Below are 27723 nucleotides of genomic sequence, written 5' to 3' on the forward strand. Positions count from 1 at the left end.
AGCTAGTGCGCAATCCCGAAGAGGGGCCGAGCGGCGTATTTGCGGGAGGCGGCCGAAAGCGCGCAAGCGCTTCATCCCGATTCTAACGGCAGCAGGATCGTAAGTGTTCGAGGAGGCCGTGGCTACTGTCGCGCAGGGAGCGAGTGGGGGGGGGAGGCGGAGGGGCTCCAAAAGAGGGAAGAAGGTGGGGGTGGGAGGGCTGTGCGCGTCCACGTGCTCACGTTTCGACGCGCGCATTCCGCGTTCCCTGGTGATGAGCGAAACCGGGCATTTTTCCCCTCCCCTACCAGGGGACAAGCGCTGTTTATCTCGCGAGAGGTTTAGCGGAGACGTTTGTGCGCCTCTTTTTTTTTTCGCTTAATGCGAAGAAGAAGAAAAAAAAGTAAATCTGACGAAGGGCGCGTGCGCGAATGTTCTAGCCCCTTTTTATCTCTTCCTTTCGCTCCACCGAATGAGCGCGCGGGTCTCCTTTCCTATAGCGGCAGTTGAGCGTTGCCGGCTTCCACCAATCGGAAGGCCCTCGGGGGGCGGGACCTCACGCGGCCGCGCGTTCTAGGCCCGCCTCCGCCCCAGGGGGGAGGGCGGTGGCGGAGGAGGCGGGACCTATATCTAGCTCCGCCCTTTTCTTGGCCTCGCCGGCGGCGCGGCTGCTGCGCCTGAGTTTAACCGCGGTCTTCCCCCGTTCCTGTCCGAAGGAGGTAGTCGCGGGCCCCTCGTCACCTTTTTGCCGGAGAGGCCGGTCGGGAGACATCCGCCGATCGAAAGAGGCGGCGCCGTTGACGTCGCGGCTGGTGTTCGGTGCGGGCGGGCGCCCCCGGCTGTTTCCGGAGGAAGGAGGAAAAGGCAGGCGGCGAGCGAGCGGCTCCATCCCCCACCCGCAGGGAGGGAGTGCGGCAGCGGCGGCGCAGACAGGCCCGACGAGGCGGAGGCGAAGGAGGCGCAGTTCGAGTGACCCCCGGCCGCGGCGGCCACCCACCACCACCACCACCACCACCCGCACCGCCACGCTCTCCCCGCGCAGAAGGCAGGATGGCGCTGAAACGCATCAACAAGGTGAGCGGGGGCCCCGACGCGACCTCGGCCTTGGCCTGCCGGCTTGGCTGAGGAAGGAGCCGGGAGGGAACACGGCTGTCCTTCCTTCCATTCCGCGGGGCGTCGGACAGCGGCGCTCGGCGGTTCGGCCGGGCCCGGTAGGAGCGTTACGGGAGGCTGGATTCCCGGCTGCCCGCAATCGGGCCCGGCGGTGGGGTTGAGGGGTGGAAGGTGCCGGGACGGGCCTAGGGGACCGTTGGGGGCTCAGCAGGGATCGCGGAGTGTCCGGAGCCGATTCGTCCTCCGCCGTGTCCGGCCGAGGCGATCGGGCTGCCGCCACCCGCTGTACCTGCCTTGGTTGAAATGACAAAGCCCCCAGTTACCGTAGCTCCCCACCCGGGACCGGGCCTTTAACTCAGGGAGCCGTGGAAAAGTAACCCGCACCGCCCTCTGTGTGTGTGTGTGTTTTATGTGTGTGTGTGGCGTCTGCCTCCCCTCCGTCGTTTCTCTGCTCTGGCCGGGAACTTCTTTCCCGCATTGTAAGATGGCGGCGGGCTTGCCAGTTCAGGCGCTCCCCGGGATCTCTTTCTCTTTCTCTCTCCCTCTTTTGCCTCGCTAGCTTTCAGCAATAACAGGACTGACACCCGCACGCTCGTCTCCGTCCTCGGCCGCCTCCACGGCAGCTGCCGATCGGCCTGGCCCTGGCGATCTCGGGCCCCGCAGCCCTTTTTTGTGTTAAATGCGGAATCCTTGTCTTTTGCCTCCGCTTCTGACAAGGAGCGGAAGTATGTGGTGGCGGCTCTGTGATGCATCGAGAATGTCGGTTCTTGCACAATCTAGAAGGAGGGTGGAGTAAGGAGCTTAATGTGAACTGAGTGTCGTTTGTGAGGAAGTTGGTTCCTATTTTGAGTTAGAGGCTCACTTGTTCTGGCAGAGGGTGCGGTTTAGGTAACTTTGTCACCCAGTTTCACTGGTGACGGTTCCTGTAAACTGAGGGTCAGTGTGTTTTTACAAACGGCTAAGGTCTTGGAAGTGCTACTGATCTGCTTAAACCTTTTAGCTATCTCCACCTTTGGAGGGTTTTCTGGCAAGTTCGGCTTGGTGGTATTCCAGCCCAATAAAAGCTGTTTATAGTTAGTGCATGTGAAGCATTAGATCAGTGGTAATAGTTGCGCCACCTTTTAGGTTTTACTTTAGGTAGAACTATAATCCTTTTACTTGCCACGTTTTCTAAAGTTTGGGTTCAACCTTAAATCTGAAGAGATGTGAGCTTTTGTCTAAAACTTGTTCCCCTGCAGTAGAGAGAATAACAACTGAAGGGAGTCACCCAGCATTAATTAGTTTTCACAACAACATAGGCAGAATATTTAGCAGTTTTGAGTCTTGAATGTTTTTATTTCTTCCTAATGTATGTAAATGCTAAAGAATTGAAAGATAATCATAGCCCTGACAAAAGACATTCCCATATTATTTGCATTGCATTTCATCTTATTCAGAAAGTCAGATTTGATTTAAAGTCTACTTGTAGATAGTAGCTTAATTTATTGAAGCTGGGATTCTATAAATAATATAGTTGTAATAACCAAGTTCTAGAATTCAGAGTTTGTATGCTGTAATAGCATTATCTTTGGTAATGTAACTAACTGATGTTAACTGAAATCAATACATCTGAAATGTTCTAGAACTCTCAGAGCTGATTTCTCACTTCTATCTGGTTTACTTAGATTAGTTATAATGAATACATTTTTATCAGTTAACCCCCTTATAATGTAATATATAGACTGCCTGAGAAATGCTTCCTGGCTTTTTTTTTTCAAATGGCTGAAGGTTGATCTTATGGCCAGAGCAAGAAACTAGTAGTGTGCAAAATATTTTCAATTTAAAATAGTTATTCCAGATATCCTGGAAAAGTTCCAAACTTTTCTCAACCATTCTAGAAGTATTCTAAGCTTGGGACAGTTCTGGAATGATCAGAACTAGTCTAACAACAGCAGAACAAACTATTCCAAACTTGAAACAACTGAAGTTTGAAACATTTTGAATTAGAAAACATTTTATATACCCTTACAAATTATCAAAATGTGAATCAGTTGAAATAATGTTTGCCTACCACATAACCATTATTTAAATATTATCTAAGGATCTCTGATATTCCTGTTTGCTACTTTTTACTGTATACTTTTGTTGCAGTTTTTTTTTATAATCTTTGAAACCACTACAAATATCTCTTCATGAAAATCCTAAAAGCAACCCTTGCATGCTTAGTTAAAAGTGAACAGAAACAACTGGCTCACATTTATATGAAACAACTATACTATTTATCTAGTAAACAAGTAATTATGGATAGGAGTTGCTGCTTTAAGTAGATAACCAGGTACACTCAAGATTTCTTACTCCCCAACTTATTCAACAGTCAAGATGCAATAATTCAAAATATTGTCAGGCCTTGCCCATGGTTACTGAAGAAATAATTCTCCATTTTCTTTCAATATATTGGCCAAATTTTAGAGATTGCATACCACTTACAAACTGAACATTTGTAAAATTACTTCATAATATAAATATGTTTTGATCTTCAGCTATAAAAATGAGAATTATTTACTAATTGTCTTGGTTTGTTTAATTCAAGGAATACTTTTTTGTAAAGTGTGTGGTATATCCTACTTTATTACTTTTGTTTGTTCCTTCATCCCAATGGGTGTGGTTAAACCAAGCAATCTATAATTAGTTTTTGTATTACTTCTGAGTACTGGTTGTTTGGAATTTATAAAATGCCAAATAAATATGATAGAAGTTGCTGTCTGTTTAACTATTCTCTCAACAAAAGTATCCAAACAGAATTGAGCAAAGTACATTAATATACACATTTAATACACAAAAAATTATATAAAACAAAGAATAGATGTGTAACCATACTGATTTATTATAAAATGAATAGTTTTTAGTTAAGGCAGCATCAATAGAATGGCAATTGTAGTTCCTGCCACCTGTCCTGTTTATGAATGTGACAGAAAATTCAGTTACCTGCTAATTGTTCATAGTGGTTTGCTTAGTTTATAGAACTCAGTTTAAAAGATTTAGCTAACAGATGCTAACATTTCACCTTGGGCAAGTTAGCCGACCAAAGGTTTTATAAAGAAAATTAAATTTATTAGTTATATAGTACAATAAATAAATATATTCACGAGTGTTTAGTGAAATAATGTTTTATGTAGATAATGACCAGTCAATATACAATATACAGCAATACAAAGACATTATACAGCATTGTGTGGTTTTTTTATTTATTTATGACAAACCAGAAGATTGACAGATTGTATGTCTCCTGAAGTATAATAATGTCATAAAATATTGCTGATCAGATAGGTGAAATTAGAATTGAAATTGGTGTAGCCATGATGTAAAAGAGCACATAGTAAATTGATAACTTAAAACAATTATAGTCCATTGCATTACTAATTTTTTCATGGTTCATTTTGTTTTTCTTGGTTCAAGAACTCATGGCAACATGATTCTGTCTCCCATTTTATTAGCGTGCAGTCTGCATGATATCTTAGAAAACAGCTTAAACTAGTCCCGTAAAGATTTGGATGAGTTGCATCTATAGCTTTCCTAGTGAATAGATCACTGTTACTTGATATGCATGATACTTAACTAGCTGTTCATACTTGGTAAAATGTCATTTTGCATATTTTACGTTTGCATTTATGCTAAAATTCTGTTTGTTTTTACAGAGCCTCATTTTTTTATGTAGTCTTTAAAATCTTCGAAGGTTTCTTTATTGTACTGAATGATCCTATACCAAACTACCTTTTAATAATTGTATGGTTTTGTATTCCAAGATATTTAAAATGTTTGTCATTTGAAGCCTCTAATTTCAATTAATATTTGTTTGGAGGAAATAAAAGTTACAAAAAATCAGGAGAACTACTGATGTAGCTTCCATTCAGCTGTATATTTTACTGGATATTTTTGAATCAGTTGCTATCCTTAGCTAATCTATAGGATTGTGACTATAATGTAGTGTTAGTAAATCTATTGCCTCCTAAAGAAAATATTAGAAATGTGACTCAATTTTTATGTCTATTCTCCCTAATTTTTTTAGATCAGGCTTTAAAATAATTATGAATCTGATTTGATAATACTAAATTTGGTATGTTGTACAGAACATAGTGCCAAATTGTTCCCTCCAATAATTCATTTTAGATGTTAAAATTTATCTTGTATTGTAAATACTGGATTAACTAATTTTCTTCTCATATTGGTTATATCAGAAAAGAAAATATTTTTTATCCTAATAGGATGCTTTGTCTCCACAGCCCCAACCCTGTTCTTTACCATATTGATAGGAAACTCACAGCAATTTGATCAGTAGGTCTATTGTGTTTATATTATTCACTATATTAATTTGATAGAGGCGGAAAATTGAAATGTTTTAAGTTTCTTAAATGCTATTACAATTGTTAAACATTAACTTGCTGACATTGTGGAACAGCCCCATGTAGAGACCAGACTGATTCCCTTTTTGTTGCTATTTCAGAAGCTCTTAAAGACCAGATTGTTTTACAGAGTTTTCCCCTGCTGTGTAAATGTTGCTATGTTTATTTTTAATTATTTTTATCTGTAATTCATGTACTATATAATGTTTTGTACTTTTATTCCTCCCATGGATATTTCAATCTGTACTTGTTCTAAGTAAGCTGCTGTAAATTTCTTTTGATTGCAATACCATAGAAATATGTAAACTATCATCAGTAATCTTGCCTTTACAGAGTAATTTCATTACTCTGGGCTGCTCTACATGCCATTCTACTGCATATTTTCCTGTCAGTTTTGCTTTATGTGCTAGATTTGCTTTCATAATCTTTGTTTATAATAACATCTAGGTAGATCTGTCAAAGACATCTTTGTTTGCAATTCTAGTTCAGGATGTCTTCGAAACTTTCTTGGTAACACATGTTAATATTCAGTGTTATCTTAAGAATTCATCTTTACACATAACAGCAAATCAGATCAGTTTGAATTGTTCTTTATATTTGGAATACTTAGTTTTTCATTTGCACAGAGATACTTACCACATCAGAATTCTAGCCTGCATTTCTTTCCAAATAATTTTTAATGTTCAGAAATCTCTATGGACAGATTAACAAATGAAATATCACTCCTTCTCTGCATGATAGTATGGCGTAGCTGGTGTTTTGTTTCTTAAAGTAGCTGGAGAGTTGCAAATAAAGTTTTTTTCTTGGAAATTGAAGCTAGGTTATTTTACATTGATTTATGACTCCTGTAGACCAAATGTTTATAATTTGTTTACATTTTGGTTTAACTGTTGAAAGAAATCCCAAAGATGCTTTAAAAACAATGATAATGCTGGTAATGATAAATCATTCACATCTTAACAAAATTAGTTGTATCTTTATCTTGCAGTTATTAGCCATGAGTGTTTGGTCCCTACTTGCTCACGATTGTGTTGGAGAAGATCTATAATCCAAAATATTTTATCGCTAAGATTATATCACTAAACTAGTTCTCTGGAAAGAGTGGAGTACAATATATGTTTCAGTTATCTTTATTAGCAAGAAATTTTACTAGGCTGTTAAAAGGGGGTCTTTTACATGCCCTCATGTTTGCCCTTGTCATCCTGCAGTACTGGAGAAATTTGGAATATTCTTTGAGTACAATATGACAGGGATTAATTCTATTCTAAAACTAGCTGCAGTGATGCTTTTGGTTTGTTAAAGGAATTGTGGAGTTAACTATATTTGTGGACCTTGGGTTAGAAATCATGGAACATGATCATTATTAAAATACCCTTAATGAACATAGGGGAATTATATGTTTCCTTAAATTAGTATTTAAATTTCAGATAGTACAGGTAGTCCTCGATTTAGAACCACAATTGAGCACAAAATTTATTGTTAAGTGAGACTTTTCTTAAGTGATTTTTGCCCCATTTTGCAACCTGTCTTGCCACAGTTGTTAAGTGAATCACTGCAGTTGTTAGGTTAGAACCCAGTTGTCAAGTGAATCTATCTTCCCCATTGACTTTGCTTGTCAGAATGTTACAAAAGGGATTGCAAGAGAATAAGCTGTTTGCTCTTCTACATATCAAAAGCAGTGTGACCAGGGCTGTGAACACACTATGTGAACTACTTATATTACTCTTTTGAAATTGTTTCCTCTCTGATCTCTTTGCAGGGGAATGGAGGAAGCAAGCCATTTCTGTAGGTAATCTTCTGACACACACACTGCAGAGGAAGCTCCAGGCAATTGGTGCAATCACATTGTTTTTGATATGTACAAGATAATAAGCAGGTACCCAAGCATTCTAAAGGGCAGAGGAGTGGTTAGCAGGCAAACAAACCAAAGAAGTGAAATAATGCAGGTAGTCCTCAACATACAACTGATTGCTTATTGGCGATTCAAAGTTACAACAGACTCAAAAGTTACCTATGACCTGTCCTCAAAGTTATGGCTGCTGTACCAGTTCCATGATTACATGATTGCATTTCAGGCATTTGGCCACTGGCTTGCATTTATGAGTGGTTGCAGGATCCCACAATCACATGATAGTGCTTTGCAACATTTTCTGCCATTTTCTGGTAAACATCCATTGGATAAACTGGATTTGGACTTAAAACCTTGTCATTCGCTTAACAACTGTGGTAACTCGATGATTGTTATAAAGAGTCATAAAACTGAGCCTGGCTATGTGGTGACCTAACATATAATAGTAATGATTTAAAACCAAAATTCTGCCTCAGTTGTGATCATAATTTGAGGACTTACCTATAGTCTTATCTCTTTCCAGACAGAAAGCACAGTTGCACTCACATGATTTCCAATTTAGAGAACTGACTGGAGTAGTTAGCCCCAATTATGGTAGCTGCTTGTAGTACAATATATTTATACATTGGTTACACATAATGATATACTGGTTGGATGGTGATGTTTTCTTCAGAAGTCAAAATAATAGGTTGGGAAAGAGACACTTGTAAAATAAAACATTTTATTCCTCATTTTCATTATTGAATTACATATCTGGAAGGTTTCAAGGTATTTTGTATTGGCACTATTTTAAATAATTGACTTGCATAGCTTTCCATGTTTTGCTTTGTTTAACTTTGCAAGACCACCAAAATACTTTGGATTTGAAGGTAAAAAGGCACTTTGGATTATGTAATTATAACTTCTTTCTGCAAGTATTTAAAGCAGCCTGTGCAATTCGAGGAAAAGGTGTTGGCACCTGAACCCACTTCTAGACAGATGCTAGATTGCATTATTCAAGGCACTTTTCTGTCTTCAAATAATTGAATGCTGTACAGTTTTAATCTATATGTTTTTTTTATATTTTACATGTACATGTTGAGGTTCTTTGAAAAAAGAAACAATACTCTTTATTGCAAATTCCTTTTAGCTAAAATGTCTGACTTTTGCATTAATTTTGATAAAACTTCCACAGTGAGTCTTCATTACATAAGAAAGGGCCAAGAACAGCAGAGCAGAATTTCCTAAACTCTTAATTTGATTTCCAAAATTCTGTTTTGGGTTACATCCTTACAATTCCAGAATTACATTTTAAATTTTGTAGTAGTCATTTACTTAATTCAGTGTGGTTTAATAAATGTCACCTATGAAGTATTCAAGACTTGTAAATCTTGGTTGTGATAGAACTTTATCTATCTATCTATCTATCTATCTATCTATCTATCTATCTATCTATCTATCTGTCTATGAAAGCGAAAACCACTCACATTAATCACAAAATCTCCAGAACCGTAAAGCCTAAAAACTTGAAATTTGCCACATATATTCCTCTTGGCTTCTAGGTACTCAATAAGAAAGGATTTTTCGAAATGACCATCAGAGCATTAGTATTTCCTATATTATTATAACACGCTCTGATGCTAATTAGTGAGACGTTATATTCTCCCTCCCAACTTGAAAATAACTGGAGAGAATGGAATAGCATAGAACAGGCTTCTGTGGGGCAAGCCTCATGGAGAGAAGGGTCTAGACAGCCTGAGGGAGATAAGGGGATAACGATAGGAGACGTTTCTGTGGGGCAAGGCTGAGGGAGAGAAGGGGATAGGATAGGAGAGGATTCAAGCTGTAAGTGTCCATTTATCTAGCCCGATCACATAGTTTCATAGTGAAGCACGGGGATCCAGTTAGAGTGTGTGTGTGTGTGTGTGTGTGTGTGTGTGTATAAAAGTAACAAATAAGTCATGACAATGGTGATAACAAAGAGCACTGTGTTTATTAGTCGAATTAGTAATTCAGTGCATTGTCTCCATTTTTCTATCACCTATCTTTAAAGGGTGGTTTTGTATTTTATGTAAAATGTGTGGCACTAAGGAAGAGAGATCATAGTTCAATAGTAGTTAATTCATTTTATAAAAGTCGCAGACTTGGTATTCCAGAATGTTTTGTTAAGTAGTTCTCCAAAAGCAAGGCCATTAATATTAGAATACATTACATGCATATACACATACACTCCACACTTCTCAATTTTAATTGCTACTTGGAATCTTAGGTAATGCTGATTCATCCAAATCTAGTTATTCCTGATTTGTTTTGCAGGACAGTGAGTACTACCTTAGATTTTTTTCCTGTCTAGCCATAACACATTTCCACTGCCTATTGCCTAACTCAAGATTTTATGTTGCTGAAAATAGAGATTCACAGAAAAAGTGCTGAAGTGTGCTATGATGTATTATACCATCAATTTTTCTCAGTATTGTACTAGTAAAAGTAGTCATTCTTGGTATGTTCCCTGTAATGATTATTGAGAAAGAACTGCCAAAATACCTTAAGATTTGTTGACTCTATTACTGAAGTAGTTTATAACCATTTGTAATTGCCGTAAAGAAAATACTCACATCATGTAGTTCCATCAAGATGCAGGATCTGGAAGCAATTGTCAAATATTATTCCCCGATAGTTAAAACATGGGGTGAGTAAAGTGAGTTCCTCAGCAGAACATTTTCACAATCTTCATTTAATTATGTAAAATGACTTTTCATCACCTAGCTTTCTGGTAAGAGTTACTTTGCTCTAGTTTTGTTTTGCTGTGCATAATATTCAGAATGGCAGGAGATCCTTCCAGTCTATTTAATCTACTCTATTTAATTTTATTGTTTTACCCAGTCTATTTAATTTTATCATTACTAAGAAATGACAGAAAACCTAACAGTCTTTAAGAATACTCAGACATCCTAGAAATGGCGGTATTATTTATTCCAAAAATTGTATACTAAAGATTAGGGCTAGAATTAGATAACATGCTCATGTTTCGTAAGCAATGTCAAAGTTGGCTAACACAGGGGTGGGCAAATGTGGCTCTTTTACAACCTGTGGACTTCAACTCCCAGAATTCGTGAGCCACATTTGTAAAAGAGGTTGTAAAAGAGCCATATTTGCCCACCCCTGGGCTAACTGGTAATTTTGTTCTCAAACATTCATCTTTATGATAATGCTATAGTCTCAATTTTCTGCAAACATATAACTTGGACTTAGACTTTTTTATAGGTCTGTGCAAGTGTTGAAATATGCTTTGGAATTTGCATGACCGTAAGTGCAGCACATTTTGCTACTCATTAAAGCAGTCTCACTTTTTCTCATTAAAGCTAAGGTGGCTTTTAAAGCATTTTTTTTTTACAGGCTTGTAAGGGAATCTGAAAAACGTGGGCTCTTTTAAGGAATAATAGAAGATGTGCTTGCATGAGATCCAAAGCATTTTGAAAATGTATCTGTGACACAGTTCTTCAAACTCCACTAGTGAACAATGTTTTCATTTCTGCTGATTCTTTTTCTTGCCTTTCAGAAACCACTGTTGGAATTAGCATCTTTTAAATATATGTGTATGAAGCATTAGTCTTTCTTTGACTACGATAGCTAGTTTTTATGAGTCAAGAACTGTTCATTGCAAATATGTCTGAAATAATTTGAGGCAATAATAGATAAAGATTGAATTTAGTAGCTGGAACAATAAAATGTACAATAGGCCAGAACACACAGTTGTAGTTGATTAGTTAGAGACTGCTGACTCATACATGAGGTAATCTATGCCATGATTGGTTGCGTAAGTATAAAGGGGGCGTTTTCCTTTTTCCCGCCTTTTTCTTCTGGATGTTTCTGTATACTGTTTAATTTACCTTGTGATATTCCTGTGTTCCTGACTATCCTGTGTTCTTTCTGTATGATTACAAAGATTACAAAGTTGTAAGTTTGAATATTAGATAAACAGACAGACAGACAGACAGACAGACAGACAGACAGACAGACAGACAAAAAAGACTACAGGTTTGTGTTAGTGTCTCTGACTTCATCTGGACAGCTGCTGCACAAGTCTTCGACATAGATTGTTTGTGGTTGTGCTGAATTGTTGTTTGCAATTACTGGCTGACTGGCCTTCCCAGTACAGTGCTATCTATATTCAGGATGCCCCTATTGTAAGTCCCTTTTTCTTTCTAGTATGAATGATAGAGACAAATTTTTCTTCCCCTGTTATTTTATCTTAGGGTTTTATTTGAAAATTTACTGTTTCAACATACAGTAGTTGACAAGAAATACATATTATAAGAAAAACATTGTAGGAGTTGAATTCCACACAGTTTCCTATCCCTCTAGTTAGAACTGTCCAGAGTTTCCTAAACTTTTATAATTTTTTCACTCCTGCCACCTCTGCTTACATAGTGTTTACAAACAATAACAGTCAATCAATAATATGAGCCTCTGTAAGAAGAATAGCATTGCATGATTTTTAAAATTCATATTATAAATTGGCACCTATCAGTGCACTGATGATGTTGCCTAGCCTTGTGTAATTCCATTATCCTTACCCCATGCTACATCTTGATAAACGTGAGCCTGCACACCATTTATTGGAGAAATTGACTACTCTAGATATTTTAAGGTGATTGAAATTAGAAATAACTTTAAGTGCATAATGCTTGTAAGAGTGCAGATTTGAAAGCTGTTTTTTTGACTAATGACAAATAAGTGCTAAATTAAAGGCTGAGTTAAAGGTGGGGAGAGATCCTTTGCATTGCAATTAGTGTTGACATACTCAAATTAGGGTCATCACAATTTTCATTTGCTGATTGAATTGACATAAGATGATTTACTACTTATTTAAAAAGGAGCCTTTGAAGATTTCGAAGAATTAAAGACCTGTCAGCATATTTGTTTTACTAGAATTTCTACCATTTGTGTAAAAAAAAGGCTGATAGGATAACCTTACTGAAGGAGAAAGCAATATTTCCCCCCACCTTTATTATTTCATATGTAACTAAAATGGTGAACATTATAATAATTCCTTCCTCCTCTTATCCCCCCCCCCCCAAAAAAAAAAACCCCAATCCTGTGAGGTAGGTTGCTGGGAAAGTGTGTCTGACCCAAAGTTACCCAGCTGGCGTTCATGCTAAGGAATAGAACTAACACTGCATGGTGGTGCAGTGGTTTCAATGCAGTATTGCAAGCTAACTCTGCCCACAGCCAGAAATTTGATCCTGACCAGCACAAGCCTTCCATTCTTCTGATGCCAGTAAAATGAGGACCCAGATGGCAATATGCTGACATTATAAACTGCTCAGAGAGTGCTGTCCAGCACTAGGAAGCAATATATTAGTCTAAGTGCTATTGCTAACAGTCTCCTGTTTTGTTGGCCAGCACCATAATCACATTGATAGATAAATTGGTAAATGCTGTTTCACAAACCAAGAGCTTTTGTCAAGGGGAGCTTGGATTCTTGAAAAGTCTTTCACAGCTTTCTCATAAATGGCAGTTGTAGTAGGTTTAGAGCACCTATGTTTTATCAATCTATATATTGCCATCTACCCAATCTAAGGAGATTCTGGGCAGTGCAGAACAATAGATAAAAATGAAGATATAAAAAACAGCTATGCAAATATAAAAAAAAACTTATATCAGTGCACTGATGATGTTGCTTAGTTTGGTAATGAAATGTGTGCAAGAGAATCACCAAACTGAGCTTGCAGATATTCTTCAAGGATAAGCCATATAGATTACAGAAGCCCAAGGATACCAAGATTGATATCAAAAGTCATTGAGAAGTCAAGTAGGATAAAGATGAATGTATTACCCGTAAATAAAAGTGATGAAAAGGAAACTTCTTCATATAACATTTGATTGAGCTGTGGAATTCCATTACTGCAAGGAGAAATAATGGCCACTAATTGGGCTGTCTTTAAAAGGAGTTTAGATAATATTTCATGGGGAGCTGTTGAAGTCTTGAAGGGTGAATGCTACTTCTGTGCTGATGGGATCATTTCTCCAAATACCAGTTGCAAAGAACAGTGCGTGGAAAAGTGGTGTATCCTGTCTTCTATTTGAAGGCATTGCAGATACAGGTAGTTTTCGACAGTCCTATAAGTGATGGTTGTGTCAGTTGTGTGGCCAACCCAATTTTACTGCGGCCATAAAGCAAATGCTACTGTCACTAAGTGAATCAATGGTTCATTTATGGGCACAATTTTGTTGAAAACTGGAAGTAAGTGTTGATTTTTTGCAAAAGTAACGTAAAATGTCATATGACTATAGAATTCTGCAAATAGGCATAAATGCATCTGTGTTGTCAAGCATCTAAAACTTGATCATGTGACTGTGGGGAGGGTCTGGCCATCAGAATTTCTAATCTGAGTCAGAGTTACGAATAATAGAGTTTTAAAGGACCTTGGAGGTCTTCTAGTCCAACCCCCTACTTAAGCAGGAGACTTTATACCCGTGATGGCGAGCCCTCTCTGTGGGCACAGGAGCTGTCACCTCATGTATATGAAATCTTGTTCTGTTCACCGCCCTGAGTCCTTCAGGAGAAGGGCAGTATAGAAATTAAATAATAATAATAATAATAATAGTAGTAGTAGTAGTAGTAGTAGTAGTAGTAGTAGTAGTAGTATGACTGATGAGCTAATGCATGCGCGCAGCACTATTCATGTGAGCAGTGGGTGCCAGTGCACACAGCCCCACTTGCACAGACGGTGAGTGCCGGCACTTGCAGCCCCGTTCACACAAATGAAACTGTGTATGTGCATGCAACTGCCCCTCATACAAAAACACCTGTCCCCCGTGGGGGGGGGGGTGAGGCTACCAAACTGAAAAGATTTGGGAATGCTGCTCTAGGAAAAATGCATCTATTCAGTGTAGGGCAGTGATGGCAAGATTTCTCTCTCTCTTTCCCTTCCCCCCTCTCTGTGTCTCTTCCCCCCCTCCCTCCCTCTTTCTTCTTTCTTTCTTTCTTTCTTTCTTTCTTTCTTTCTTTCTTTCTTTCTTTCTTTCTTTCTTCCTCTTTCTCTTTTTCTTTCCCTCCTTCCCTCTATCTATCTATCTCCATCCATCCTCTCCTGTCCAGCTTCACATGTCATGTGAATCCAACCACTTGGGATGTGGAGGGGGAGTGGAGGCTGGCAGGCAAAGCCAAGCATTAGGGATCCACACAAAATAAAGCAACTCCAACCTGGATCCTGTTGGGGAGAAAAAAAAAACCCTTCCCTCTCCCCCCATGGTGGGGACCCGGGCAGCCTGAGTGCAGCTCCCTCCTTGGAGTTGACCAACAAGCAAACAAATGTGGCACTCTGGCTGGGAGGCAGCGGTGTGGAGCCAGCAAGAGTGGAGCAGGCAGGGCAGGCATCTTCCCCCGTCGCTACTGCGGCACTGGCCGGGAGGAAAGTGCGAGCTGAATGTTTAAAGCAGCGCTCGGTGGAGTTTGCAAGCGGGCTTGGCAGGGCCACTTAGCGGGGAGACCCCGGCCCGTTTGGTTGGCTTCAGCATGGGGTAGGAATGCAGAAAGCAGAGGAAATCTGTGCCTCTTGGCATTCAGCCCTCAAAGACTCCTTTGGGGTGACTTTTTCTGCTTTTGAAACATTACGTTTAGCAACAATAAAAAAGAAAAAGTTTTGTAATATTTCTCTTTTCTTCCCTCTCTCTTTCCCTCCCCTCCCCTTCTTTCCTTTCCTCTCTGCCTTCCTCTGTTTCTCTCCCCCCCCCTTGCGGGAGGGGGGGACTCCTGAACTGGTGCTGGGTGGTGGGAATGATGTCCGAAAGCTGACGAGCCCAGGAGCAACATGCCCACACTCAGCTGGGGGTGGCATCCCAAAACAGGCAGCTCTGCAGGAAAAGTAACTGCTTTTTTTTGGGGGGGGAGCCAATGCAGGGTCGCATTTTGTCTCCGCATTGTAATGGGCTTCAGGAGGAGGACGGGACCCTGTCTCCCCCATTGTGAAGCGCATGAGTGAAAAAGTTCAGTCAATTCCAACTTTGCGAGATCTTTTTCTTTTGCGAGAAGTTGGAATTGATTGAGTGAAACGTGATGGAGAAATGTGATTGGAGCTGGGCTGGGGCGACCGCGCACATGTCCACAGAGAAGGCTCGTGTGCTAAATCTGGCACACATGCCATAGGTTCACCATCACGGGTGTAGGGGCTAAACATATTTAAGCATAACTGCCTAAGATAATGGCAGTTTTGGAAACTCATGCAGTAACTAAAAGAAACATACTGTAATGTGATACTGATTCCCCTTTCTTTTTCACTTTATAGCAGTGGATTTGATTTAAATCGAGTTGATTTAAATCACAATTTAAATCATGATTTAAATCACTAGTAAAAAGGCTTGATTTAAATCAACTCGATTTAAATCATAATTTTTAAAGAGCAACTGTCATCTCTGCTACTCCTTTGACCCACTGTTGACTCACCGATAGTCCCAGTGTTGCAGAATATACAGCCTCAAGCTACATAACTAAGCTCCATTTCATGCTGAATAAACTAAATTATTTATGTATCTTAAATAGAAAACTATCTTACGATAGATTTTTATCCCAAAAGTTTTTTATTAAAATAAATTCGATAAAAATCAAAAAAATCCGATTTAAATAAAAAAATCTGATTTTTTTGATTTTTTTAAAACAATCATTGATTTTTATCCACCCTGCTTTATAGCAAATTGCCTGAGGGTGCATTTTGAGCTGTATTAATAAATGGAGACCAAGTGTTACCTTAAAGAATGTGTATTTTCTAGACTGAAGGAAAGTATATATGTAGATTTTTAGTAAACAAATGTTTTTTGTTATTTTTCCAAAGCTAACAAGTTTATGTAACTACTGTGAGAAATCAGGGAACCATCTTGTTAGCAATTATTCTTCCCTGTATTTTTCAATAGAGAATATATTGTAATTTTAGCAGCCTTTTTTCCTCAATTACTCAAACCAGACTTTAAGTTAATGTATGCATCTGTATAGTTTTTGTGCCTCCCCATCTTTTATCTTTTTTTTTTTTTAAATTTGATTTATATGCCGCCCTTCTCCGGAAACTCAGGGCGGCTTACAATGTGCTAAGCAATATTTTGAGCTGATGAGATTGCTTCTAGAGTATTTTTTAGGAATGCTGATTGGACACAAGGACCTCCTTTTAAATAAGGATGATGATGAAGTTTTGCAGTATGCCAGCTTTCTACTTCATAAAAGTTCTTTTAATTTAAAATAAGTGGGTCAAAGCATGGTATGTGTCAAAAGACATGTTGACAAATCCCACATTGGTAATTCGGCATATCTTAGTTTGGCATAGGCACGTAAATGAATAAGTATCTGTCTATTCAGATATTTAAAAAATAGCATTACATCATAGAAACATATGATCAATATAAATTCTGAACGCCATGGTCAAGGATTAAGATTACTAGAAATGAACAGTATTTAGAGGTAGATTTTTAAAACATCCTAATCAAGATGTTACTAAAAAATAAGTGATGGGAGAGGACTAACTGACTTTAGGCTGAAGATGTTAAATCTGCTTAATTAGAGGCTTCAGCAAAAGAAATACTGCATATCTCTACTTTCTGCTAGGTATAAAATTCAGATTATCTTCAAAGCTTTGGGCTATGAAATGAGTCTTCAGTTCTTAAAAGAATTGAAAACCATTTTTGTACAGAGTTTTTAGGCAATTTTTAAAATCAACAGTTATTACTGAATCTTGAGTTATCCAGTAGATAAACATCTGCAAGAGGAAACATATTTTTTCAATTTTATTAAAATTATTATAACATGGTGGGAGATATTGAATATGCAGACAGCTCTGTGCCTAGTTTTGGTTATCATGACCAAGTGCTGATTTGAACTTAATTAGTTGGTCTATGGAGGTGCTGATGGTCAACCTGCCTGTGTTAGCATGTTTAAAGCAAAAGAAAATTTTAAAATGCTGTATATATAGTTTATTTTGCAAAATATTTTCTGTGGATTATCACTGTAATAGGACTTCCCAGCAAGACTACTTTTTTAGGGCAGATAGACAACTTGCAGACCAAAAAAAACCACTGGTTAATAGCTGCTCTTAAAAGCCTATAGGTCCTTGTGGAATCCAGTGCATTATTTGAAACAATTAAATCGGGAGGCTGATACTTTGTTTTACAATATGTCTTTTTAAGTTCAGATGGAGGAAGTTAGATGAATAATTTAACTTCCTGAGGCCCTGCTTCCTTCAATGTTTCCTATAGTTGATGTTATATACAAACCATGACTAACTCTAAAGGATTTGAGATTAGGTTATATGTTGTACAAGTCCACACAGACGGTATTTTTATACGCAGGTTGTATAAAGATCATAGGGCAATTACAAAATGTTTTATTAATATTTTTAGAGAAAATATTATTGTACTTAGACACATGTTCAGAGATCATGTGTCAAATATATAAGTGTTTAGAAGAAAATTGCAGCTAGTTTGAACATTTAATATAATTTATATAATTTTCAGTGAAGCCTGACTTTTGAGCATTCTATGTGTTCAGACAAAGTGCTGTGGCTTTAGGAATGTTATTTTGAGTTGTCTACTATATTTACTTCTCACCCATGGGTAGACATCATCCACAGTTGCCTTTTACTTTCCTTTTTAAAAGTTTCAGAAGTAGACTTTGACTTCGAACCATTGGAAATTCCATGGTGCTGAACAAATGGTTACAATGGTCTTCAGATTTCTTGCTGTCACAAACACCCATGTGGGTGTCATGTGATCACAGTCTGGGTGCTTGGCAAAGGGGTTTGTACTAACAATCAGTTACAACGCCCCGTGATCTTCAATTCCTTTCCTCAACCATCATAAGTGTTAATATAATTTTAATATTCTACCATACACTGCCTCGGCAGAATTTATGAATTTATGAAAAATTCTAATTCATTCAAGAATTCTAAGATAGGGCGACAGAATTTAAAATATATTTCAGGTCAAGGTTGACATTCTTGAAACAGAAGGAAAACTTTTCTGTGAGAAAATATGAATTTTCCTAGGTTTCATTAAGATTGCTGGAAAACTAAATTAAAATGTAGCTCCTTTTTACTTGTAGAGCAGTGGTCCCCAACCTTTTTATCGCCGCGGACCAATCAGCCTTTGATAATTTTACCGTGGCCCGCTGAGCGCGCGCAGGGGTAGGGGCTTTGGGCCACACGTGCATACCTGCGCGGGGCTCTCTTCCCAGGAGCTTTTGCGCACGGCCCAGGAGCTTTTGCGCACGGCCCAGGAGCCTTTGCGCTGCAGCGTTCATGTCCCCCGGCAGCTGCGCGGCCCGGTGCCAGGTACTCCACGGCCCGGCACCGGTCCGCGGACCGGGGGTTGGGGACCACTGTTGTAGAGTACTTGTAGTTCCCCAATAAGTGCCTATGATAAAATTAGGTGGCAAACAGAGCTTTTGTTTCTCTTTGCACTATATCTAGAATGGTTGCACTATAGGATTTACCATGGCTTGGGTGTACAAAAGTGTTTCAGCAAGCAAGTTTCAGACTTCCCTTGATTCATGGGTGTAAAATGTTTGCAGTGTTTGGACCATTCCACAATGCTTTCAATATTTATAGTTGCATTGTTATACATATAATTAGCTTATTAATGTGAGATCAGGTTTGATTTCTTTTGATAACTGGTGTATAAAAGCATTTGTCTGGACTTGATGCTTTGGAGGGGCAAGGGGCAGAAATATGTAATTCTCTGACAGTATTGTTTTTATTTCAGGAACTTAGTGACTTGGCTCGTGACCCACCAGCTCAGTGTTCTGCAGGCCCTGTTGGAGATGACAGTAAGTTGTTAATAATAAATAGTGGTTCTTTTAAACAGGTTCTTGTAAACCAATATGGTTTGGGGGTTTTTTGGAGGGTGGGGAGAGAGAAACCTTTAAATAACAGTTTTTCCTTTTTCTCTTCCCTTCTCACTCTGTTATTCAGTGTTTCATTGGCAAGCTACAATTATGGGTCCTGTAAGTACTGCAGTTTTATTAACATTCATTTTAAAGTCAGCTATTTAAAAGTTATTCTGGAAATACATTATTATGTTCTTATGTGTGATATAAAGTTTACAGATTTTGGCACGTTTTCATTGGACTACTGTTTTTCTCATTGTACATTCTTTAGAATGTGCTAATATCATGATCTTTGATGTACAATTTTCATGGAAATACTTTTGCCTAAGATTTCAGACATATTTACTTCTTTAAAACACTTTCAGTAAGGTAGTTCCTCTATGTAACACTGTACCTGTGAAAAACTATAATGGCTTCTTTTGGGGGATTCATGTATATCATACTTTTTATTTAAGTCAGAGTTTATTCCTTATGGCAAGTTTGCACATCATGATAAAATAAACTATATTATAGTCTATAAATATTAATATTACAGATGAAACTGATCTGTTGGCTAGATTTAATATTTATGAAACAATATTGATACTGGCAAAAGCGGTCCATTAATGTCATGATTGTCTTCTCTAGTATGTCGGAACATGTAGCTATATTCTTGAAAATTTCCAGGAATATCTATGCAGAAGGAAATGTTGAAGTTAGCCTATCATCATATGCATCCGATTGTTAATGTTGTTAAATGTGCTTTTTAAGTGTTAGTACATGAGTCATTTTGCTACAGATAGTTTTACTTTTAGTTAGCTACTATAGCTCTTCAGTGTCTCCTAAACGGTAGTTCCTACAGAAATTTTTAATTTCTGAATTTTCTTCTTTGTCAGAATGACAGTCCATATCAAGGCGGTGTTTTCTTTCTGACAATTCATTTCCCTACAGACTACCCTTTCAAGCCACCTAAGGTAAGTAAAAATGGAAACTTAATTTAAAACATAGAATCTCTGCATGGATAGGCAACTGTGACCATTGCTAACGCATTTTGGCTTGCCAAAGAGGCATAAAGAAATAGCTTCTTCAGATCTCTACACCAGCAGTCACTGGTGGTCCGTAAGAAAATTTTGGTGGTCCGCAGAAATATTATTTGCATTTTTTATATTGCACTAAATCAGGGGCCATCAAACTACGGCTCCTGGGACAGATACATGCAATGAATGTTCGTGTTGCTGCAGAGAGTCTCCCCTCCCGGGGTCTTTTTGTGTGGGTTGGAGGGGGACAGAAATTCCAACTTGGGGTCTGCTTCGGCCTCCTGGTACAGAGCTTTGGGCAAAGGCTGGAGGGAAGTGCTGCTGGTGGCGAAGAGCCGGAGGACCTTATTCCAGTGGGACTGCATCATGGCCTGGAACTGGCTGACCATCTCTGCCTGCTGAGCCTCCAGGCTCCTGTACCTGGCTTTGCACTCCCGCAGGTCTTCCCTCTGCTTGGAAAGCCTATGCTCGTAGTCCTCAGTGAGGTGCTTCTACTGAGCCGCCTCCTTGGTCAGATCCAATTTGAACTGAACTGTTTTGCCAACTCTTTCTCGTGGTGGCTGCTTAGCTCCAACAACTGCTTCCTGTTGGGGCCCTAAGGAGCCCAGGCAGGGAGGTGCCCTTCGACATGAGTGACATCAAGTTGGCCACACCCACCCAGTCACATGACAACCTAGCCACGCCCACCCAGCCGGTCATTAGGCAGATCATATTAGTGATCCATGGGATTTAAAATTATGAATTTAGTGGTCCCTCAGGTCTGAAAGGTTGGTGATCCCTGCTCTACACTGATTTACCCTTTGGGTTACAGATCTACTACATTCAAATAATTACAGAATTTCTTATATTTGCTTTATGATTGTAGATGCAGTTACTGAACATGCTTTCAAGCCGTTATAATATATATTAGTGACAAACATTATACAGCTACAATGTATTGTGGGTTTTTAAAAAATATAGTAGCCATTTTTCACTGTTTAGACTACTGACACTTCTATATTCTTTGAGTCTCTCATGTGTAACATCATTGTGAATTTTTCTTACCACCCTGAGAATAACAAAACATTGTAAAAATAGTTCTGGGAGTTGATTGAAAAGATACATATTTCCAAATGATAAAAATTGTAAGTTTTATTTTTGATACTTCCCCCAGTACTAAATAGCTCACACCTGCCCATGCAGTTTCAAATACCAAAACTAGAGAAAGGTGATGTGATATAGCTGTGATGACGAACCTATGGCACGCGTGCCACAGGTGGCATGTGTAGCCATATCAGTGGGCATGCCAGCTCAGCTCTGCGCGTATGATATGCACGTCGGCCAGCTTATTCTCCAGCGCGCTGCCTGGAGAATCCAAATAATAGGGTAGTTCCTCAGCTTCATTGCTGGACTGGGTGACTGTTTCTTTAAGAAACATCCTTGGCCACTCCTCCTTTGCCTGGCTAATCTCCAGTTCATTCACTCAGTCGAGCGAGAGACTGGGTTTTTCCTTGGCTCCAGCAATTTGGCTGATGAACTATCACAATATTTGGATTTTTTCACCTCTTTACTACAATTAGCTTTCCTGAGCGGTGTGGATTTATCAGACTGTGACAGCCTTTTCTCAAAGGACTATCCTGTTGTCTCTGCGGAGGGTGAGTTAGCCTGGGGCTCTTTCCAGGGGACTCCCCTCCGTTACTTATATTCTCTTAGTCCTTTATTCCTCGGAGCTCTACCCATGGCAACTCCGGGTGATTAAGTTTGCCGCCAGGTGCTGCGTTGGGATCCGGATAGCCGGATTCCCACCTTCGCCTCCCACACCGCTCCAACGATTTGCTGTGGCGGCCGGGGGTCCCTACATTCGGACCTTCTGGGCCCACCAGAAGTAGGGAAACAGGCTGTTTCCTGCCTCCAGAGGGCCTGAGGGTAGGTGGGGAAGGTGCGTTTTTCTTTCTTACCTGCCTTCAGATCCTCTCTATGCATCTGCGGATGGGACAAGAAGTGAGCCTCCCTAGGAGGCTCTGGAGGCTAGGAACAGCAATAAACGTCACTTCTTGTCCCACCGGGAGTTGGGAAATGGGCCCTTTCAGGCCTCCGAGGGAGTGGGAAAGGCTGTTTTCGCCCTTCCCAGATGCATAGAGAGGATCTGGAGCCAGGTAAGAAAGAAAAATGGGCCTACCAGGCCATTGCGTGCCGGGGGGGGGGGTTGCGTGTGCATGCGCAGGGGGGGCGCATAAAACTATGGGTGTGGGCACGCACACACACAAACCTCTCCCACCCCTCTCCTGGCACGCAATGGCAAAAAGGTTAGCCATCACTGTGATATAGCATGCATTAGATTTTACACAAACCCTGAATATATTTCTGAAGAAACTGACAGAGTGGTTTTTCTTAATTAGAAAAATAGGGGTTGTACAGAACTATTCCACTTGTAGAATTACATTGCAAGCTATGTATATTAAAAAATAACTTTATATGAAGTTTAACAAGCAGACATTTTTCTCTTTGATATAGTTAAGCAGAAATATGTATATTTTAAATATTGAGAACTAGCATTTTTAATCTGAAAAGGATCTGAATATTGATTGCAGATTGATCTTAATTTTTTAGGTTGCATTTACGACACGAATTTATCATCCAAATATTAACAGTAATGGCAGCATTTGTCTTGACATTCTAAGGTCACAGTGGTCTCCTGCTTTAACTATTTCTAAAGGTAAGTGCATTTGGATGAATGTTGCTATTAGTTGATATAATTGATTTCTTTGTATTTTATTGACAAAAAGCAGCTTGAATGTGTGTGCTTTATATTTAGATTATATAAAATTTGTCATTCCAGGAACAGAATATTCTAGAGAACTCCTGAATCTTTTGTTTCCTCCCAGATCATGTAATTCCAAGGGCATGTTAGCAAATTGAAATGATTCAAAATATTCTGGTTGAAAGAACTATGTTTTGGGTTTGGACAACCTATGGAATTACCCTGCTTCTAGATTGAAGAATTTATTTCGGTAGAATTTAATTAGGTAATTCTGAATTGCCCCGGAATATGGTTTGAAAGGATTTGTTTTTGAATTTTCCAGAATGATCTTTTCCTACATTGATAAATTTTGCACATTCTTAGTACTGTATGTACTAGAATTTGTCTTACTTTCCTTTCTATTTTAGCATAATATTTGACTGTTACTTTGAGGCAACTGCCCACCAATACTTTTTCCAGCCATGCAGTTGCCCCACAGATTTCTCTCCATTTTTTCAGAAAAAGATCCTGAAAAATATTAATATTTATTTATTTATTTATTTGTTTAAATTTCTATACCGCCCTTCTCCAATGTAGGACTCAGGGCGGTGAACAGCCAAAGTAAAAACAAGACATACATACAAAACATACAAAATCTAAAAAAGAACTGTTTAAAATAATTAAATAATTTTGGCCGTAATTAAAACATTCCAATTTAAAATCCCTTTAAAATTTGACTCAAGCCAATAGGAATAGAGTTATATGAACAAAGTGGAATTCAATTCAAGGTTGATGCTTCAGTTAATGCTTGAACTGTGCAGTCACATGGTGAGGCTGTTGTGCTTTTTGTAGTTTCACTTCCCTATCACGTTGTTGTTATTAATTTTATACAATTGTTCCATGTTCTCACTGATGTTAAAAACTGCCAGTCCCTGTTGAAACAGAACCAGATATCTCTAAGGGTTAAGGCTCAGTCATTAAAGAGAAGCTAAGTGGCTTCTTGCAAAGCAATTAATTTTATTTTTTACACCTACACGGCTTTAACATTTCTAAGAAGCCAAAGAATCTTGATTTGGCACACAGAGCAGTAAAACCTATGAATTCAAACTCAAACAATTTGGTTTATCAGAATATTCAGAATAGTATGGTGCAGGGTTACATAGGGGCATGCCCAAACAAACTAAGTATAAAGTTTCTGGTGACCAAATTAAGCTTTTTTCTCTCTCTCTCTCTCAATTAGAGACAATCTTTTTGAAGTAAAATAAATTGGACTATATGTTCTACTTGCACATGCAAAAGTAAATAACTTGTTCTTTGAATTATTTACAATTTTTTATATGCTCTTTTCTATTTGTTTCAGTTCTCTTATCCATTTGTTCACTGTTATGTGATCCAAATCCAGATGATCCCCTAGTGCCAGAGATTGCGCGCATCTATAAAACAGACAGAGACAAGTAAGTATAACTTTGTGTTTTTTTGGGGGGGCGGGGAAATGATACAGTGATGAAATGTGGCTAGAACAGTTGAGTAATTGCTGCTATTTAAAAAAAATGGATAAAATATTTGCTTTTTAATTTAGAATGCTTCAATAGCATGCTAGAATAAAATTTTTACACTGTACAAAATTACTTTCAAGTTTCAAATTGCTATGGACAATTTATAAATGAACTCTCTGGTAATAGTTTTGAGTTGGGTAGAACAAAAGTTGTGTGCTCCTTTGATAATTTCAATATTTCTGTTTCAAAGTAAACTAGTTACATCAAAATTAGTAGTTCTGCTTTGTGTTTGCAATTAAATCTGCCCTGATAAATTTAATAGGGCTGTATTGGCTTATCTTACTAAATATACTTATCTAATTAGGTACAATAGGTTAGCAAGAGAGTGGACAGAGAAATACGCTATGCTGTAGGGTAAGATTGCACTTCATGGTGCATTAATGATGTGGGGACTTCAGCACTTGAGTGCAGCATGCTTAAGGCACTGGATTAACTAACAAAAGATTGTCCAAATTATTAAAAATACAAAGTTTTAATTGCTTGATTTGTATTCAGCGTGGGAAGCCTATCTGCATGACTAGATTAGTATAGTCAAATATTTAAAAGTTTTGTAGATATTTCTTGGTTCTGGAAAAATGCACTTAGCTGGTAAGTGTTTTGGGTCCTATTCAGCACAAATGTGACTCTACTTATAATTTAAATTATTTAGCAGATTAAATTCAGAAGTAAAAAGCCTATAGGCATGTATAGGTAGACACTAACATAATAACGGAGCATGTAAATTAGCACTGACTTGATTTCAGTGGAGTTCTGCACAGTTCTCTTAAAATCCCTGCTTATGCGAGAGGCTGGCTATATTTGGTATCTAAAGGTTTGTTTGTGATGTTTGTGTGAAGTTTTGCTAGAAAAAATATCCTCTTATACTTGCATATTACGTGATTTCTAATATGCAATACTGTGTACTTTTATATACTATATCAAAATTGGCAAGGGTGCTTTGTCCAGAATCTACTGCAAAACTTTTAAAATAGCGGCAAAACTATTATGTTGATGATTCACACTCTTATTAATGCTATCCAAATGACCAAGTGAATACTGGAGTTGATACCAGTTAGTAGAATTGTTTTGAATCATAGGAAATTATAGGAATACTTCACATCAAGAATTCTGATTTCCTGGTTTTTATATTCTCTTTAAAACTTTTAATCAAATAAATTGAGTAGTCTCATTCAAAAAGCAAGACATAAAATTTGTCTTGCTTTTTGGAATGAATTATTCAATTTATCCTAAAATTTTGAATAAGAATATTATGTACTAAGAAAGCTAAGTAGATTTTAGTTAATTTTTTAAAAAATTGAATTTATTAAAATTTTTAAAGAGAATATGGCTTTTTTACATGACCACTTGGTAAAACTTCCCTTCACATTGTTCACATTTCCAGAAAGCCAAGTAGATTTTCTTCATTGGTAACCATTTTCAAAATGATTTGGGGAATTCCTGTTATTGACTTACATATTGTTTCTGTTTTAGAAACTAACTTTTTTCCAGATTTCATTGGAATAAATTAAATATTTTGTAAAGTTAGTATAAGTGATTATGTTCAGGAGGTACTGCAAAGAACTATGTCATGTCAGATCAAACCTTTATTATAGTCAAAGGCCATAATGTGTTACATTTTTATTGCTGGCTCTGGTTTTTCTGATATGTTTGTCTATATGTAAAATATATATAATATTTTTAAAAAATTTAAATTTTTAAAAAAGAATTTTTTCCTTTTCCAGGTACAACAGAATATCTCGGGAATGGACTCAGAAGTATGCCATGTGATGCTACCTTAAGTCAGAATAACCTGCATTATAGCTGGAATAAACTTTAAATTACTGTTCTTTTTTGATTTTCTTATCCGGCTGCTCCCCTATCAGACCTCATCTTTTTTTTTTTTTTTTTTAAATTTACCTCTATCCATTCATGCACATGCTCATCTGAGAAGACTTTAGCTCTTCCAGCTTTGGACAATAACTGCTTTTTAGAATTTGTAAAGTAGTTATACAAGAACAATTGCCCAAGATTCAGAATTCTTTAAATGGAGCATGTGTGTTGTGGCCAATGTCTTCACTCTAACTTGGTTATGAGATTGAAATCATTCCTCACTGCTCTAACAGTTCTTCTGAAGATATCACCCAAAGGGAGGGGAGATGGATGTTCAGTTTGCTCACATCACAGGAAATAGCATTGCTGTAGCATCATCCATCTTGTTTTAAAACCTTCCAGTGTTAGAGACTGAGGTTTCATGACATACTTGTGCTCATAACTGGTATGGCTGGAGAATTGGTACAGAACTTGTAGCATCATCAGAACAGAACACGTGATGTATCTTATGCATGTCAATAAAGGAATGACCAGTTCTTGTTCTACAGAGAATGGAGATTGGAAGTCCAACATCCCTTGTATTCCAAAATAGGGTCTCGGAACATTTTTGTAATTCTCATTTAAATTTTGTTAGGATGCTTGGAGCTATTAGTTAATCTATCTTCCACAGCAGTTTAATATAGCACTGAATAAACGATGCAAGTTGTCAATGGATGAATGATCAACTAATAGCTCTCCTAGTAATTGATTTTATTTTCTTCAATAAAGTTACATAAACCAATGAGTTAGCTGCCTGAATTAATCAGTATGGGAAACAAAGTCTTTTGTAAAAGCAAAGGTGGTTTTTGTATATACTTGTTGGGATTTGCCTCATTGTTTGACATCAAATAATGATGTGAAGTTAGTAGAGTGAACCTTTTGCCATGTTCAGTTATAATACTTGGTCTGTGTTCAGGTTGACACATTGATCAGCCCTGGAATATGCAGAATTAATAAGCTAACCTAGTAGTGTAGACTTTAGTGAGCTACACAAGGTCCTGGGAACCAAGTTTTCAATTACAGACTTGGAATCCAGCTGATGTATGTACAGGTGTATTGTGGAGACTTCACCAAATGCACCCAGCTTGCTAACTGAGAAGCATTTCTTCGCCTTGTATACTTGACAGCTGAAAGATCTTTTTGTGGGAGTAAAGAGGCAAAATTGCAAAATAAAGTACTGTTTTGATGTGGGAATTGTCATGAGGTTGTGTTGAAGTGACTTTTCAATGTGGGATTTTGCTGTCCAATGGATTATCATGCTACCACCTATATTAACAAACATTTTTGCTGCAAGGGTCACTATTTCAGGGTGACTAAAAAATTAATAAAGTCATTGCTACAGTGTTTTCTGTTTTAAGAAGCACTGACTTGTGCCACTAATTCTTGTTTGATAATTATGGATTTTCTGCATCATAA

The 27723-nt window shown here is 38.3% G+C and overlaps 1 protein-coding gene across 3 annotated transcripts; it reads left to right on the plus strand.

Moving 5' to 3' along the window:
- On the plus strand, positions 1-27049 carry UBE2D3 (ubiquitin conjugating enzyme E2 D3). 3 transcript variants are annotated; one of them, XM_070948189.1, is made up of 9 exons: positions 1-99; positions 696-1053; positions 19045-19108; positions 19254-19285; positions 20044-20121; positions 22774-22879; positions 24264-24357; positions 24764-24813; positions 26181-27049. In XM_070948189.1, the coding sequence occupies exons 2-8, from the start codon at positions 1030-1032 to the stop codon at positions 24810-24812; spliced, it is 447 nt and encodes a 148-aa protein (XP_070804290.1). In that variant the 5' UTR covers positions 1-99; positions 696-1029; the 3' UTR covers position 24813; positions 26181-27049. The 3 variants fall into 3 exon arrangements, with proteins under 3 accessions (XP_070804290.1, XP_070804292.1, XP_070804291.1); XM_070948191.1 differs by lacking the exon at positions 1-99 and adding an exon at positions 7231-7260 and having other exon boundaries at positions 633-1053; XM_070948190.1 differs by lacking the exons at positions 1-99; positions 24764-24813 and having other exon boundaries at positions 635-1053.
- Positions 27050-27723: the final 674 nt, after the last annotated feature.

Source organism: Pituophis catenifer, unplaced genomic scaffold, assembly GCF_029215685.1.
Source record: "Pituophis catenifer annectens isolate HBS135680 unplaced genomic scaffold, rPitCat1.0.hap2 SCAF_8, whole genome shotgun sequence".
NCBI lineage: Eukaryota > Metazoa > Chordata > Lepidosauria > Squamata > Colubridae > Pituophis > Pituophis catenifer.

Excerpts from the sequence above, each read along its gene's own strand:
- UBE2D3 (XM_070948189.1), top strand. The coding sequence starts at position 1,030 with ATGGCGCTGAAACGCATCAACAAG. Across the intron at positions 19,109-19,253 it reads AGGCCCTGTTGGAGATGACA|TGTTTCATTGGCAAGCTACA; the intron begins GTAAGTTGTTAA and ends TCTGTTATTCAG. Across the intron at positions 22,880-24,263 it reads TGCTTTAACTATTTCTAAAG|TTCTCTTATCCATTTGTTCA; the intron begins GTAAGTGCATTT and ends TATTTGTTTCAG.